The 18,981-nt window shown below is 36.7% G+C and overlaps 1 protein-coding gene across 1 annotated transcript; it reads right to left on the reverse strand.

The window, feature by feature from the left end:
• Positions 1 to 3,474: 3,474 nt before the first annotated feature.
• LOC112067301 (zinc finger protein 678-like) lies at positions 3,475 to 16,242 on the reverse strand. Its single transcript, XM_028478280.1, is given in 4 exon segments — positions 3,475 to 4,004; positions 14,653 to 14,880; positions 14,883 to 15,211; positions 16,118 to 16,242. Coding segments are annotated over 4 exon segments (1,212 nt in total).
• Between the last annotated feature and the right edge of the window lie 2,739 nt (positions 16,243 to 18,981).

Genomic DNA, 18,981 nt, shown 5'->3' on the forward strand with positions numbered 1-18,981 from the left:
ATCTCAATAGATGCAGAAAAAGCTTTTGACAAAATTCAACACCCATTTATGATAAAAACTCTCCAGAAAGTGGGTATAGAGGGAACCTACCTCAACATAATAAAGGCCATATATGACAAACTCACAGCAAACATAAAAAAAAAAAAAAGGATATATGAAAGAATTGGAAATAATTAGGTAATAAAACAAGTAGATTTTTCTCCTAAACTTAGTGTCAGTTGTGTAGCAGAGAACAGGTATCCTCTCTCCATATGAAGAATTCATGAAATTCTTCATCCTGTCCATTTCCTTTTACCTGAGTTTACAGCATCGTTCTATTGGAAGATTTTTCTCCTAATTATAGATTACTTATTATATACCCTCACCATCATGTATATTTGTTCCTATAAATGCCTAAACAGCCCCATGACTTACAAATCTCCAGGATTTTACTTGATCAAATTGTCAAATTTCTCTTACAAGAAGTGAAAGCAACAATAACGGAAGAAAAATTGTCTTACTATTTCTTTCCTATTAAGAACAAAGAAATAATATGTATTGACTAAACAAAATCAACCCAATATGTTCACTGAGGAATTATTCTCATCTTCAAATTAATTCTGAACAGCATTAAATTTAATGAAAATGATTCTTAAAATCCTTCAGCAGATCATATAAGCAAGAGTTCATGAATTGTGGAAAATAATACATAAGCTAGGCTTTTCATGATTAACAGACAAGTAAACAAGACAGGATTTGCATGGGGAGCATCTAAAACCAAATGTTGGGACTTCCCTGGTGGTCCACTGGTAAAGAATCACCTTCCAATGCAGGGGACGTGGGTTCCATCCCTGGTCAGGGAACTGAGATCCCACATGCTGTGGGGCAACTAAGCCCACACACCACAACTACAGAGTCCACGTGCCACAACTACTGATCCCACATGCTCTAGAGCCCGCACACCACAACTAGAGAGAAGCCTGCACGCCACAATGAAGAGCTCACACGCTGCAAGGAAAGATCCTGCCTCCTGCAACTAAGACCCGACACAGCCAAAAATTAAATAAATAAATATAACCGAATGTCATGAGATTTGGGAGAAATGAATTCAAAGTGAAGTAGACAAAATAGATTTAACTTTACAAAGTGGTATGCTTTTTAGTTTACATCAACAACGTTGAACTTACCAGTTTTGATCCAATATTTCTAAATTCTTTCTAAAGCTATATATGCACACACACACTCTTCCTCAGTTTTCTTACTCCAAAATTATATCTTTATACATTTACATACTGTATTCAATGTATATCAAAGCCATGAAAATCTGTTTGTGTTCCATCAGCTGAGAAAATAAATACGTGAAAAGAAATGTAAGGTAAGATTTTATAGATATTGGTTCAGAATTTCAAATGTTTAGCTTATAATTATACTTGTTGTGACTTTGCTAAATTAACACTTGCTAAAATGAGTCCCCAGCAATGGATGATGGGTCTCAGTTCAACAAAAGACCCCAAGGAAAACTGAAAGAGATGAGTTTATTACTCACTGGTCCTGAAATAATTAACAGCAAGCATTGAGGCCATGGCTCATGGAGGCCAAGGCAAGATGCAGGCAGAGAAAATGGCAGTATTTGGGGCACACACATTTCTTAGTGACCATGGGTGAAGTGTTGTGGGTGACCTGGACTAAATGTGGATTGTTCAATTCAGTCTAATATGTGCATGATTTTGGTGAGCTCTGTTGAAGGTCTTATCAAAGGAACACATGAGAAGAAAAAAACTGAGATTCAGGAAGACTGCAGATCACAAGTGCTGCTGCAGAAGACACACCAGGAACTTATATTTGCTTGAGACTTTGCAGGCTGTTTTCTAGTGCATGTGCCCACAGGAGTGGCTGGTGTCAGTTCAAGGCACCTACAGGCTGCATGGCTATTCAAAAACGTATTCTGAAGCAGCAGTACCATGGTGGAGTAGTCTCAGTAAACTATGAACAATACTTCTGTATAATCCTCATTATAGCCATCATAATGTCCCAGCAGTTACAAAAGGGAAGGAGCAATACAAGATGCAGACCGTGGAAAACATAATCACAAATTATATGAGATTTAAGTCCAAGAGGAAAAGGGATGACTAGAGATGTCATCCCACTGTGTTATCAAATAGTTTGTTACTATGATTTTACCTACAACTTTAAATAAGGTGGGAGAGGTTAATGTTGGTTGTGGGGTCACACTTCATTAATTACACAAGTTTTAACACATTGAAACCATTCCGTTTTATTAATTAACATATATTAAGTTCACACAAACTCTAAATAAAGCCTTTCAAAATCAACTGTGTGATCCTAGAGCAAAATACAGATTAGGGGCTTCCCTGGTGGCGCAGTGGTTGAAAGTCCGCCTGCTGATGCAGGGAACACGGGTTCGTGACCCGGACCGGGAAGATCCCACATGCTGTGGAGCGGCTGGGCCCGTGAGCCATGGCCGCTGAGCCTGCGCGTCCGGAGCCTGTGCTCCGCAACGGGAGAGGCCACAACAGTGAGAGGCCCGCGTACCGCAAAAATAAATAAATAAATAAAATAAAATAAATAAATAAACAGATTAGAAGAATTCAAAAGCATTCTTGTTCTCTGACATAATGATCTGAGAAATGTGATTTCTGTGGTTTACAAAACTGAGAGTAATAATTTAGTAAACATGGATGGACATGAATTTTATGACCTTTTACTAAAGGGTTACCTATACTTTTCTTGGATATTTGTGAAGATGCCTTTATTTCAACCATGTAAACTAATATTCATAACTTCTATTACTATTACGAAGATACATTAAAATTTTAACAAACTGCAGCTTTTTATCCTTAAAAAACAATTAGCACACCTATTTAAAATTTAGAATAATCCTCTGTATACTTTAATACAAAGAGGATTCTCTGAATATTTATCTAATGTCACCTCTACGAAGGTTTTTAATCAATGACAAGCATTATCTCCATTTAGATTTTCATTGTACATGTTACATATCAGGATTCTTAGTCTTCCATGGAAAAGTAGATATAAGTGATTCACAACTAATATAGAAGTGCTTCTCTATCTTAAAGGTAGCAACAATCAAAACCATTAGTTCACATACACACTAGAAAGAAAGGCATAGCATGTCATAATTTGAGAGTTACATCAATTTTTGTTTTCAAATAATCTCAAATTATGTCACTATAAGTAAGGATACAATGATAATAATTATACTTGCCCAAACATCCATTCCCTTGATGATTCATACTAACAAGTTTTCAAAGTGTTTTAACTTGGGATTATTTTCTATAATATGCTGATTTAGACTAATACCAGAAAAGTTATTGACTGAATGTTACCTACTATGAATTATGTGATATTTATTTGCATTTGATTTTTTATTAAATACATTCCTACAACTTTTACATCATTAAACTTTCTTTCCAGTATGAACTTTTTGGTGTTTTCAAGTGTGTATATTTAGGACTAATGTCTTTCATCACTTATTATATTTGTATAGTCTCTCTCCTGCATGCACTCTCTGATGTTGAGGGAGGTGACAGCTCTGGTTAAAGGTTTTGCCACATTTGTAAGTCTTCTCTGCTTATGAATTATCTGGTGTTGAGTAAGAATTGAGCAATGGGTAAAGGCTTTACCACATACTCTACATTTGTATGGTTTCTCCCCAGTATGATTTCTCAGATGTTGAGTAACAGTTGAGCAGTTGGTAAAGGTTTTACCACATACTTTACATTTGTATGGTTTCTCTCTAGTATGAATTATCTGATGTTGAGTAAGAGTTGAGTACTGGGTGAAGGCTTTGCCACATTCTTTGCAAGTGTATGGGTTCTTCCCAGTATGAATTCTCTGATGTTGAATAAGAACTGAGCATTGGGTAAAGGCTTTGCCACATTCTTCACATTTGTAATATTTTCCTCCGGTATGGATTTTCCTATGTCTATTTAGATTTAATAATTGATTAAAGACTTTCCCACATTTATTACACTTGTAATGTTCTTTCCTAGAATGACTACCCTGATACGGAGTAAGTTTTGAATGCTGGTTAAGAACCCCACCACTTATTCACTAAATGTGTAATTCTTCTGTCCAATATGGATACTCTTATGGGTAACAAGATTTGAACTTTGATAAAGAACATTTCTAAATTCACTGCTTATATAATGGTTCTCTGAAAATTGAGTTCTCTGATGTTTCATAAGATTTGAGTTTTGGTCAAAGGTATTCCCAGTTTCAATGCATGGATATCCTCCAGTTCCATTATAAACACTCTCATAATTACTGAACATAGGGCTTTTGTCTAAGGCCTCACTCACTTGATTACACATGTAATGTTGATCCATATTATCTCTACTATGATACCTATTGAAGGATGATTGTTGGATAAAGACTCCCCTGTTATTATCAACATTACAGATTTTGGAACTGGGAGAAAATGTTTTGTTGGTTGAAGAATAATGAACCCTTAACAAAGGACCTCTCAAATTGATCATATTGGGATATTTGTTCTTCATTTTTTTTTTTTTTTTTTTTTTTCTGGTATGCAGGCCTCCCTCTTGTTGTGGCCTCTCCCGTCGTGGAGCACAGGCTCCGGACGCGCAGGCTCAGCGGCCATGGCTCACGGGCCCAGCCGCTCCGCGGCATGTGGGATCCTCCCAGACCGGGGCGCAAACCCGGTTCCCCTGCATCGGCAGGCGGACGCGCAACCACTGCGCCACCAGGGAAGCCCCCGTTCTTCATTTTTAAACCTCTGGTTTTCACACGTTTGAATAAATGTTTAATTGAAGCCTATGTTCATAAGATCTGAATGATTATTTGCAGAGCAGGGTAGATGAATTTTCATATTTTTCAAATTTCCTTTCAGAAAATATGGATTTCTTTTAAAAAATGATGTGGATCGTTGCTTTCAAAAACATTTTGTTGCAAATGTTACTGCAAAATGGATTTTTTCAAAATTTGATTTATATCCTTGATTTCATTTGAGTAATGTTTTCAACGTGGGTAAATGTCATAATTTGTTTATGCCCATAATAACACCCTTTCAACACTTCACATGTTCCCTTACATTCTCAGTCTTTTATTAAGTATAAATTTCCAAGGTGATGGCTTTCATGTTTTCCCAGCAGCACTTTTTTGGAATAAACCTTCTATGCATGGCTTCTTTGGCAATAGACCCTGAGTGTCATGGGAAGTATAGCTGAAAGATATCAAATAGCAAATTATCCTACTTACTACTCTGAGTGAATATACTTTACAATTTTAAACTTGATAAACCCTTAGCTAGATGAAGAATATAAGACAGAAGATGCAAGTAAAATCAGAAGTAAAAACAGAGACATTATAAATGATAACACAGAACTAAAAGTAATTGTAAGATACTACTATGAACAATATTATACCAACAAATTGGACATTTCAAAAAAAGACTGAATTTCTAGAAATATACAACCTACTTAGACTTTATCATGAAGGAATTTTAAAAATCACAACAAAACTAAAACTATTAAGTAGACTAAAAATGTAATTTTAAGAATCCCTACAGTAGATGAATTACTGGATAATTCCAGCAACACTTAGAGAAAAAGTAACACCAATTCTCCACAAAAATTTCCAAAGTGTAAAGAGAAATTATCAAAACATTTCCTATGAGGCCAGTGTTACCCAATATCAAAGACAAACAAAGACACTCCAAATTATTTTTTTAAAAACCAAACAACTACAAGCCAATATCTGTGATGAATACATCTACAGAGCTCTCAATAAAATACTAGCAAGCTACATTATAAAGCACATTAATATAATTATATGCCATAAAATTCAGTTGTTTGTGGAATTCAAGGGTGTTTAAAAAACTAGAAACTTTAAACAGACTACATACACAAAATGATGGTTATACCATATAATCATATCAAATGATGCAGAGAAATTAATTGACAATATTCAGCATCTTTTCATAATAAAAACACTCATTCTAGGAATCAACGGAACCTACCTGAATGTAATAAACATATACAAAAAGCCCAGAGTTATCAATATACTCCACAGTGGAATACTGAAACACTTTCCTCTACAACCAAGACAGTCAACAATGCACACTTTCACCACTTTGTTTCAACATAGTACTGGGTTTTCTAGATGAAATTTTCAGGCCAAGAAAAGGGGGGGAATCTAATTCAGAAAGGAAGAAATAAAATGATCTCTGTTCATAGATAATACAGTCTTACAAGGAAAACCCTACAAATCCACATGAAAAAACACAAAACTCATAAACAAATTTTACAGAATTCAAAATATAAAATCAAACACAAAAATTTGTTGTGTTTCTATAAACAGAAAAAAATCCAAGAAAGATATTGAGTATATGTGCATTTATATTCTGTAGCATCAAAGAGAATAAAATACTTAAAAATTAACTTAATGAAGGACATGAAAGACTCATATGATAAAAATTATAAAATATTGCTAGAGGTAAACAGAGAGTATATAAATAAACAAAAACACATTCCATGTTCCTGAACTGGAATACTAAATATCATTAACTTGTCAATAGTACCCAAGGTGATCTATAGATGCAAAGCAATCTCTCTCAAAATCCCAATCAAAATTTTGGCAGAAATAGAAAAGCTCATTCCAAAATGTATTTGGAATATCACAAAACACGAAATATCCAAAACATTCTGATAAAGAAAGTGTGAAGTTGAAGGCATGACACATCCTGATTTCTTAAAAACATATAACAAATGTTTTACTAGTTATCAAAAAGCACAGTACAGACTTATAGACAGAAAAAGAATAATGGAATGATAAAGAGAGCACAGATATAAGCTCTCAAGTTCATGGTCAAATAATCCTCAACAAGGGTGCCTATACCAAAAATGGGAAGAGGACAGTCTCTTAAACAAGTGACGCTGGGAAAGTTGGATGTCCACATGTAAAAGAATGAAGTTGAACTCCTACCTAACAACACTTACAAATACTGTCAGAAAAGGGATTGAGGAGAGACCTTCAAGATGGTAGAGGAGTAAGACGTGGAGATCACCTTCCTCCCCACAAATACATCAGAAATACATCTACATGTGGAACAACTCCTACAGAACACCTACTGAATCCTGGCAGAAGACCTCAGACTTCCCAAAAGGCAAGAAACTCCCCACATACCTGGGTAGGGCAAAAGAAAAAAGAAAAAACAGAGATAAAACAATAAGGATGGGACCTGCACCTCTGGGAGGGAGCTGTAAAGAAGGAAAAGTTTCCACACACTAGGAAGCCCCTTCACTGGCGGTGAGAGGGGATCGGTGGGGGAAGCCTCAGAGCCACAGAGGAGAGCACAGCAACAGGGGTACAGAGGGCAAAACAGAGAGATTCCCGCAGAGAGGATCGGTACCAACCAGCACTCACCAGCCCAAGAGGCTTGTCTGCTCATCCGCCGGCACGGGTGGGGGCTGGGAGCTGAGGCTCGGGCTTCAGTCGGATCCCAGGGAGAGGACTGGGGTTGGAGGCGTGAACACAGCCTGAAGGGGGATAGTGCACCATAGCTAGCCAGGAGGGAGTCCAGGAAAAAGTCTGAACCTGCCTAAGAGGCAAGAGACCATTGTTTCGGGGTGCACGAGGTGAGGGGATTCAGAACACCACCTAAATGAGGTCTAGAGACAGGCGTGAGCCACGGTTATCAGCACGGACACCAGAGACGGACATGAGATGTTAAGGCTGCTGCTACAGCCACCAAGAAGCCTGTGTGCCAGCACAGGTCACTATCCACACTTCCCCTCCTAGGAGCCTGTGCAGCCCACCACTGCTAGGGTCTCATGATTCAGGGACAACTTCCCCAGGAGAACACACGGCTCACCTCAGGCTGGCACAACGTCACACTGGCCTCTGCCGCCACAGGCTCACCCTACATTCTGTACCCCTCCCTCCCCCTGGCCTGAGTGAGCCAGAGCCCACTAATCAGCTGCTACTTTAACCCCATCCTGTCTGGGTGGGGAACAGACGCCCTCAGGCGACCTACATGTAGAGGCGGGGCCAAATCCAAAGTGGAACCCCAGGAGCTGTGCGAACAAAGAAGAGAAAGGGAAATCTCTCCCAGCAGCCTCAAGAGCAGCGGATTAAATCTCCACAGTCAACTTGATGTACCCTGCATCTCTGGAATACCTGAATAGACAACAAATCATTCCAAAATTGAGGCGGTGGACTTTGGGAGCAACTGTAGACTTGGGGTTTGCTTTCTGCATCGAATTTGTTTCTGGTCTTATGTTCACCTTAGTTTAGTATTTAGAGTTTATTATCATTGATAGATTTGTTTATTGATTTGTTTACTCTCTTCCTTTCTTTTTAATATATAGAAATATATTTTTTTCCCTTTTTCTCTTTCTGTGAGTGTGTATGTGTATGCTTCTGTGTGTGATTTTTGTCTGTATAGCTTTGTTTTTACCATTTGTCCTAGGGTTCTCTCTGTCTTTTTTTTTTTTTTTAAGCATAGTTTTTAGTGCTTATCATTGGTGGATTTGTTTTTTGGTTTGGTTGCTCTCTTCTTTCTTTCTTTTTTTTATTACTGTTTGATTGTTTTATTTTCAATAATTTTTTAAGTTTTTAGATTAATAACTTTTTCTTTCTTTCTTTCTTTCTTTCTCTCTTTTTTTCTCCCTTTTCTTCTGAGCTGTGTGGCTGACAGGGTCTTGGCGGGTTCTCTCTGTCTTTTTTTTTTTTTTTAAGCATAGTTTTTAGTGCTTATCATTGGTGGATTTGTTTTTTGGTTTGGTTGCTCTCTTCTTTCTTTCTTTTTTTTATTACTGTTTGATTGTTTTATTTTCAATAATTTTTTAAGTTTTTAGATTAATAACTTTATCTTTCTTTCTTTCTTTCTTTCTCTCTTTTTTTCTCCCTTTTCTTTTGAGCCGGGTGGCTGACAGGGTCTTCTTGCCCCGGCCGGGTGTCAGGCCTGTGCCTCTGAGGTAGAAGAGCCAAGTTCAGGACAGTGACATTGGTCCACCAGAGGCCTCCCAGTTCCACGTAATATCAAATGGTGAAAGCTCTCCCAGAGATCTCCATCTCCACGATAAGACCCAGCTCAACTCAACGACCAGCAAGTTACAGTGCTGGACACCCTATGCCTAACAACTAGCAAGACAGGAACACAAACTCACTCATTAGTAGAGAGGCTGCCTAAAATCATAACAAGGTCACAGACACCCCAAAACACACCACCAGACACAGTCCTGTCCACCAGAGAGACAAGATACAGCCTCATCCACCAGAACACAGGCACCAGTGCCCTCCACCAGGAAGCCTACACAACCCACTGAACCAACCTTAGCCACTGGGGGCAGACACTAAAAACAATGGGAACTACAAACCTGTAGCCTACAAAAAGGAGACCCCAAACACAGTAAGATAAGCAAAATGAGAAGACAGAGAAACACACAGCAGATGAAGGAGCAAGGGGAAAACCCACCAGACGAAACAAATGAAGAGAAAATAGGCAGTCTACCTGAAAAAGAATTCAGAGTAATGATAGTAAAGATGATCCAAAATCTTGGAAATAGAATGGAGAAAATACAAGAAACTTTTAACAAGGACCTAGAAGAACTAAAGAGCAAACAAACAATGATGAACAACACAAAGAGTGATATTTAAAATTCTCTAGAAGGAATCAATAGCAGAATAACTAAGGCAGAAGAACGGATAAATGACCTGGAAGATAAAATAGTGGAAGTAACTACTGCAGTGCAGAATAAAGAAAAAAGAATGAAAAGAATTGAGGACAGTCTCAGAGACCTCTGGGACAACATTAAATGCACCAACATTCGAATTACAGGGGTCCCAGAAGAAGAAAAAGAAAAGTTCTGAGAAAATATTTGAAGAAATTATAGTTGAAAACTTCCCCAATATGGGAAAAGAAATAGTCGATCAAGTCCAGGAAGTGCAAAGAGTCCCATACAGGATAAACCCAAGGAGAAACACGCCAAGATACATATTAATCAAACTATCAAAAATTAAATACAAAGAAAAATATTAAAAGCAGCAAGGGAAAAGCAACAAATAACATACAAGTGAATCCCGATAAGGTTAACAGCTGATCTTTCAGCAGAAACTCTGCAAGCCAGAAGGGAGTGGCAGGACATATTTAAAGTGATGAAAGGGAAAAACCTACAACCAAGATTACTCTACCCAACAAGGATCTCATTCAGATTTGACGGAGAAATTAAAACCTTTACAGACAAGCAAAAGCTAAGAGAATTCAGCACCACCAAACCAGCTTTACAACAAATGCTAAAGGAACTTCTCTAGGAAGGAAACAAAAGAGAAGGAAAGGCCTACAATAACAAAACAATTAAGAAAACAGTAATAGGAACTTACATATCGATAACTACCTTAAATGTAAATGGATTCAGTGCTTCAACCAAAAGACACAGACTGGCTGAATGGATACAAAAACAAGACCCATATATATGCTGTCTACAAGAGAGCCACTTCAGAACTAGGGACATGTACAGACTGAAAGTGAGGGGATGGAAAAAGATATTCTATGCATAATGGAAATCAAAAGAAAGCTGGAGTAGCAATTCTCATATCACACAGAATAGACTTTAAAATAAAGACTACTACAAGAGACAAAGAAGGACACTACATAATGATCAAGGGATCAATCCAAGAAGATATAACAGTTGTAAATATTTATGCACCCAACATAGGAGCAACTCAATACATAAGGCAAATGTTAACACCTATATAAGGGGAAACTGACAGTAACACAATGAGAGTAAGGGACTTTAACACCCCACTTTCACCAGTGGACAGATCATCCAAAATGAAAATAAATAAGGAAACAGAAGCTTTAAATGACACACCAGACCAGATGGACTTAATTGATATTTATAGGACATTCCATCCAAAAACAGCAGATTACACTTTCTTCTCAAGTGCTCATGGAACATTCTCCAGGATAGATCACATATTGGGTCACAAATCAAGCCTTTGCAAACTTAAGAAAATTGAAATTGTATCAAGTATCTTTTCTGACCACAACACTATTAAACTAAATATCAATCACAGAAAAAAAACTGTAAAAAATACAAACACATGCTTATAGTAATACAATCCTACCTCAAGAAACAACAAAAATCTCAAATAAACAACCTAAGCTTACAACTAAAGCTATTAGAGAAAGAACAACAAAAAAGAACCCAAAGTTAGCAGACGGAAAGAAATCATAAAGATCAGATCAGAAATAAATGAAAAAGAAATGAAGGAAACAATAGCAAAGATCAATAAAACTAAAAGATTTTTGAGAAGCTTTGAGAAAGTTTTTCGAGAAGATAAAATTGATAAACCATTAGCCAGGCTCATCAAGAAAAAAAGGGAGAAGATTCAAATCAACAGAATTAGAAATGAAAAAGGAGAAGTGACAACTGACACTGCAGAAATACAAAGGATCATGAGCGATTACTACAAGCAACTATATGCCAATAAAATGGACAACCTGGAAGAAATGGACAAATTCTTATAAAACCACAACCTTCCAAGACTGAACCAGGAAGAAATAGAAAATATGAAGACAAATCACAAGCACTGAAATTGAAACTGTGATTTAAAATCTCCCAACAAAAAAAAGCCCAGGACCAGATGGCTTCACAAGTGAATTCTATCACACATTTAGAGAAGAGCTAACACCCATCCTTCTCAAACTCTTCCAAAAGATAGCAGACGGTGGAACACTCCCAAACTCATTCTATGAGGCCCCCATCACCCTGATACCAAAAACAGACAAAGATGTTACAAAAAAGGAAAACTACAGGCCAATATCACTGATGAACATAGATGCAAAAATCCTCAACAAAATACTAGCACATTTAAAATATCATACACCATGATTAAGTGGGGTTTATCTCAGGAATGCAAGGATTCTTCAATATATGCAAATCAATCAATGTGATACACCACATTAACAAATTGAAGAATAAAAACCATATGATCATCTCAATAGATGCATTCATCTCAATAGATGCATTAAAAGCTTTTGACAAAATTCAACACCCATTTATGATAAAAACCCTCCAGAAAGTAGGCATAGAGGGAACTTACCTCAACATAATAAAGGCCATATATGACAAACTCATAGCCAAAATCATTTTCAATGGTGAAAAATTGAAACCATTTCCACCAAGATCAGGAACAAAACATGGTTGCCCACTCTCACCACTATTATTCAACATAGTTTTGGAAGTTTTAGTCACAGCAATCAGAGAAGAAAAAGAAATAAAAGGAATCCATATCAGAAAAGAAGAAGTAAAACTGTCACTGCAGATGACATGATACTATACATAGAGAATCCCAAAGATGCTATCAGAAAATTACTAGAGCTAATCAATGGATTTGGTAAAGTAGCAGGATACAAAATTAATGGACAGAAATCTCTTGCATTCCTATATGCTAATGATGAAAAATCTGAAAGAGGAATTAAAGAAACACTTCCATTTACCACTGCAACAAAAAGAATGAAATACCTAGGAATAAACCTACCTAGGGAGACGAAAGACCTGCATGCATTGCACAGCAAAGGAAACCATAAACAAGATGAAAAGACAACCCTCAGAATGGGAGAAATATTTGCAAATGAAGCAACTGACAAAGGATTAATCTCCAAACTTTACAAATGTATGGCTTTTAATTATACTTGTGTGACTTCGCTAAATTAACATTTGTTAAACGAGTTCCCAGTAATGGATGATGAGTCAGGGTTCAACAAAAGACCTCTAGGGAAATTGAAGTAGATGAGTTTATTACTCACAGTTCCTGAAATAATTAATAGCAAGCCTTGAGGACCCACTCATGGAGGCCAAGGCAAGATGCAGGAAGAGAGAGTAGCACTACTTGGGGCACATGCCTTTATTAGAGAACATTGGTGAAGTGCTATGGGTTATCTTGACTAACTGTGGATTGTTCAATTCAAACTAAAGTGAGCAAGATTTGGGTGAGCTCTGCGAGGTCTCATTGAAGGGGTTCATGAGAAGAAGAACCTGGAATTCAGGAAGGCAGTCGATCACAAGTGCTGCTGGAGAAGAATATCAGGAACTTATATTTTCTTGTGATTTTGAAGGCTGTTATCTAGTGTATGTGCTCACAGGAATGGCTGGTGTCAGTTCAAGGCACCTGCAGGCTGCCTGGCTACACAAAACTGATATCAGGGCAGCAATATCATGGAATAGTTTAGGTAAACTCTCAACAATATTATATATAATCCTTATTATAACCATCACAATGTCTCAGTAGTTACAAAAAAGGAGAAAACAATACAATATACAAATTTTGGTAAACACAGTCTCAAATTAGGAGAAAACAATACAATATACAAATTTTGGTAAACACAGTCTCAAATTATTTGAGGTTTAAGGCCAGTAGGAAAAGGGATTACTAGACATGTCATCTCACTGTGTTACCAAACAATTTACTGTTACTATCTTTTACCTACAACTTTAAATAATGTGGGAGAGGTTAATGTTGGTTTCAGGGTAACACTTGAATAATTACACAAGTTTAATACCTTAAAAACTATTCAGTTTTATTAATTAACATATATTAAGTACACATACTCTAAATAAAGCCTTTCAAAGTCCACTGTATGATCTTGAATCAAAATACAGATTACAAGCATTCAAAAATATCTTGTTCTTTTGATATAATGATCTGAGAATTGGGATGTCTATAATTAACAAAACTCAGGCTAATCATTTAGTAAACATGGACATAAATTAATTTTATGACCTTTTAGTAAAGAGTTGCCTATACTTTTCTTGGATATCTGTGAAGATGTCTTTAAATCATATCAACTAATATTCATGACTTCTGTCTATTGATATATTATGAAGATACTTCACAATTTTAATGAACTACAAGCTTTTTATCCTTAAAAAACTAACACAACTATTTAAAATTTAGAATGATCCTCTGTCTTATTTTAAGACAAGGAATGATTCCCTGAACGCTTACCTAATGGTGACATATAAGAATATTTTAAATTAATAACAAGCATTATCTCCATTTAGATTTTCATTGTACATTTTACATTTCAGCATCCTTAGTCTTCTATGGAAAAGTAGATATAAGTGATTCCCACCTAATATAGGAGGGCTTCTCTAATCTTTTAGGCGGCAATAATCAAAACCATGAGTTCACACTAGAAATAAAGGCATAGCATGTAGTAATTTGATAGTTGAATTATATTAAATTTTATTTTCAAATAATGTCAATATAAACAAGGATAGAGTGATAATAATTATACCTGTCAAACATCTCTCCCCTTGATCCTGTGATCCATACTAACAAATAATTTTTCTAAGTGTTTTAATTTTGGATTATTTTCTATAATATCTTGATTTAAAGTAATACCAGAAAAGTTATTGACTAAAAGGTATCTACTATGAATTCTCTGATTTTTATTTAGATCTGATTTTTTAATTAAATACTTTCCTACTTTTTTTTTTTTTTTTTTTACATCATCAAACATTCTTCCTAGTATGAACTCTCTGGCATTTTCTAATGTGTATGTTTAGGACAAATGTCATTCATCACTTATATTTGTAGGGTCTCTCTCCACCATGCACTTTCTGATGTTGAGTGAGGCGACAGCTCACTTAAAGGCTTTGTCACATTATCTATATTTGTCAGGCTTCTCTGCAGTATGAATTATCTTATGCCGAATAAGGTTTGAATGGCAATTAAAAGCTTTGCCACATTCTTCACATTTGTATGGTTTCTCCCCTGTATGAATTATCTCATGCTGGACAAGGTTTGATTGCCAGTTAAAGGCTTTGCCACATTCTGTACATTTATATAGTTTCTTCTCAGTATGAATTCTCTCATGATGGGTAAGATTCAGTGGCAGTTAAAGGCTTTGTCACATTCTTTACATTTATAAGGTTTCTCTCCAGTATGAATTCGCTGATGCTGGGCAAGATATGAATGCCTGTTAAAGGCTTTGCCACATTCTGTACATTTGTAAGGCTTCTCTGCAATATGAATTATCTGATGTCGAGTAAGGCTTGAGTGTCGGTTAAAGGCTTTGCCACATTCTTCACATCTGTAATGTTTCCCTACAGTATGGATTTCCCTATGTCTATTTAGATTTAATAATTGATTAAAGACTTTCCCACATGTATTACACTTGTAACGTTCCTCCCTAGCATGAATATTCAGATGTTGAGTAACTCTTGAAGACGGGTTAAAAACTTTACCACATTCACTAAATTTGTAATTATTCTCTCCAATATGGATATTTTTTTTTTTTTTTTTTTTTTTTGCGTTACGCGGGCCTCCCTCTGCTGCGGCCTCTCCCGTTGCGGATCACAGGCTCCGGACGCACAGGCTCAGCGGCCATGGCTCACGGGCCCAGCCGCTCCGCGGCATTTGGGAGCCTCCCGGACCGGGGCGCGAACCCGGTTCCCCTGCATCGGCAGGCGGACGCGCAACCACCGCGTCACCAGGGAAGCCCCCAATATGGATATTCTTATGTGTAATAAGATTGGAGCTTTGATAAAAGACATTTCTACATTCATTCCCTTTATAATGGTTCTCTGAAAATTGAGTTCTCTGATGTTTCATGAGACTTGAGTCTTGGTCAAAGTTAGTCCCAGATCCAATGTATGGATAGATTCTCACTCCATTATAAATACTGTTGTAATTATTGAAGATAGAGCTCTCACTTAAGGCCTCACTCGTTTGATTACATGTGTAAGGTTGCTCCATATTATCTATACTGTAATACCCATTGAATGATGATGGTTGGATAAAGGCTCCCCTATTATTATCAACATTACAGGTATTGGAATAGGGAGAAGATATTTGTTGGTTGAAAAATAATGAGCCCTTGCTAAAGGAGCTCTCAAACTGGTCATAATGAGATTTTTTTTCCCTTCATTTTCAAATCTCTGGCTTTCAGACATGTTTGAATGACTGTTTAATTCAAACCTATATTCATAATGGTTTGAATGATTATTTGTAGCATAGACTAGATGACTTTCCATATTTTCCAAATTTCATTTCAGAGAATATACACATATTTTTTAAAATCATGCGTGCCCTTGCTTACAAAAACATATTCTTCTGGCAAAGTTACTGACTTAAAATGGAATTTTTCCCAATTTGATTTGTATCCTCAATTTCTTTTGGCAATAATGTTTTCATTATGGGTAACTGTCCCAATTTGGTTACATCCATAATAACATCGTTTTTGCCCTTCATGTGCCCCCTTACATTCCCAGTCTTTCATTAAGTATAAATTTCCAAGATGACAGCTCTCATAATTTCCCAGCACATTTACAAATAAATCTTCTATGCAAGGCTTCTTTGGCAACAAACCCTGGATGTCATGAGAAAATATAGATAAAAGATAACAAATAACCAAGTATTCCACTTAGTACTTTGGGCAAATATACTTTACAATTTTATATAATATTAACAAACCCTTAGCTAAATTAAGAAGAGGTAAGATGCAAGTAAAATCAGAAGTAAAAGAGACATTATAAATGATACCAAATAACGAAAAGTAATTATACAAGGCTACTATGAACAATACTACACAAAAAAATTGAACACTTCAAAGAAAAAGATTGAATTTCTAGAAACATAGAACCCCTTAGATTCTAGCATGAGTGAATTTAAAAATTACGACAAACCTACAACTAGTAAGCAGACTAAAAAACTAATTTTAAAAAACCCTGGAGTAGATGAATTAACTGGATAATTCCAGGAGCATTTCAAGAAAAATTAACATCAATTCTCCATAAATATTTCCAAAGTGTGAAGAAAAGAGAAATTATCAAAACACTTTCTGGAACTTCCCTGGTGGCACAGTGGTTAAGAATCCACCTGCCAATGCAGGGGACATGGGTTCGATCTCTTGTCCAGGAAGATCCCACATGCCACGGAGCAACAAAGCCCATGCACCACAACTACTGAGCCTGCGTGCCACAACTACTGAAGCCCGCATGTCCTAGAGCCCACATGCCTCAACTACTGAGCCCATGTGCCTAGAGCCCGTGCTGCACAACAAGAGAAGCCATCACAATGAGAAACCCACACACCGCAATGAAGAGTAGGCCCCGCTCCCCAGAACTAGAGAAAACCCGCATGCAGCAACAAAGACCTAACGCAGCCAAAAATAAATAAAATTTTTTTTAAAAAAGAAACACTTTCTCTGAGGTCAGCATTACCCAATATCAAAACCAAAGACACTACCAATTTAGGAAAAAAAAACAAACAAACTACAAGCCAATATCTGTGGTGAATATTGCTGCAAAACTCTTAATAAAATACTAGCAAGCTGCGTTACAAAGCACATTAAAATAATTATATGCCATGAAAAATTCAGAATTATTTGTAGAATTCAAGGGTGTTTCAACAAATGGAAATTTTAAAAGTAAGACTAATACACAGAATGAATGTTATACCATATAATTATATCAAATGATGCAGAGAAATAAAGTGACAATATTCAACACACTTTCATCATAAAAACACTCATTCTAAGCATCGATGGAACTTACCTGAATATAATAAAGATTATATACGAAAAGCCCAGAGTCATCATTATACTCCATAGTGGAAGACTGAACGTCTTTCCTCTACAATCAAGAAAGGCCAGAGGGCTTCCCTGGTGGCGCAGTGGTTGGGAGTCCGCCTGCTGATGTAGGGGACGTGGGTTCGTGCCCCGCTCCAGGAGGATCCCACGTGCCACGGAGCGGCTGGGCTTGTGAGCCATGGCCGCTGAGCCTGCACGTCCGGAGCCTGTGCTCCTACAACACAGCAATGTTAAAAAACAAATAACACAATATATGGACAAAGGATATAATAGACATTAACCCAAACAACATATACAACAAAAGTACAACAAATATGTGAAAGATACACAAAATCAGTAATCATTGGAGGAAAAAAAAAAAAACAAAAAACAAAGAAAGGCCAGAATGCACTCTCTCATCACTTTGATTCAACACAGTACTGGATTTCCTAGTCAAAACCATCTGGAAAAAAAAAAAAAAAAAAGGTATGCAATTCCAAAAAGAAGATGTAAAGTGATCTCTGTTCACATTTGACAAAATGTTATGTAGAAAACCCTAAAGAATCCACAAGAAAAAACAAACACAACTCATGAACAAATTTAGCAGAATTCAAAATGTAAAACAAAAATTAGTTGTGTTTCTATAAACTAATGCGAAAAAATCAAGGAAGATATTAAGAATATATGCACATTTATACTAGCATTAAAGAGAACAATATTCTGTAAGAGTTAACGTAATGAAGGAGGAGTTAACTTAAAGACTTGTATGAAAAACATTATAAAATACAGTTGGAGGTAAATAGAGACTATATAAATAAACAAAAATACATTCCATGTGCTGGGACTGGAACACTTAATATCATTAATTTTTCAATACTACCCAAGGTGATCTATAGATGCAAACTAATCTCTAACAAAATTCAAATTCAAATTCTGACAGAAACGCTCCTTTTAAAATGTATATGAAACAACACAAAACACGAAATATCCAAAATAATCTGGTAAAGAAAGTGTAAAGTTGGAGACATGACACTGATTTTTAAAACATGCAATGAAGCTATAATTATCAGGGACTTCCCTGGTGGTGCAGTCATTAAGAATCCACCTGCCAATGCAGGGGACATGGGTTCAAGCCCTGGTCCGGGAAGATCCAACATGCCGCGGAGCAACTAAGACCGTGTGCCACAACTACTGAGCCTGCACTCTAGAGCCCACGAGCCACAACTACGGAGCCCGCGTGCCACAACTACTGAAGCCTGAGCACCTAAAACCCTTGCTCCACAACAAGAGAAGCCACCGCAATGAGAAGCCTGTTCACTGCAACGAAGAGTAGCCTCTGCTTGCCAACTAGAGAAGGCTCACACACAGCAACAAAGACCCAATGCAGCCAAAAAGAAGAAAAAAGAAAAAAAAAGCTATAG

This window comes from Physeter macrocephalus, chromosome 17, assembly GCF_002837175.3.
Source record: "Physeter macrocephalus isolate SW-GA chromosome 17, ASM283717v5, whole genome shotgun sequence".
Taxonomy (NCBI): domain Eukaryota; kingdom Metazoa; phylum Chordata; class Mammalia; order Artiodactyla; family Physeteridae; genus Physeter; species Physeter macrocephalus.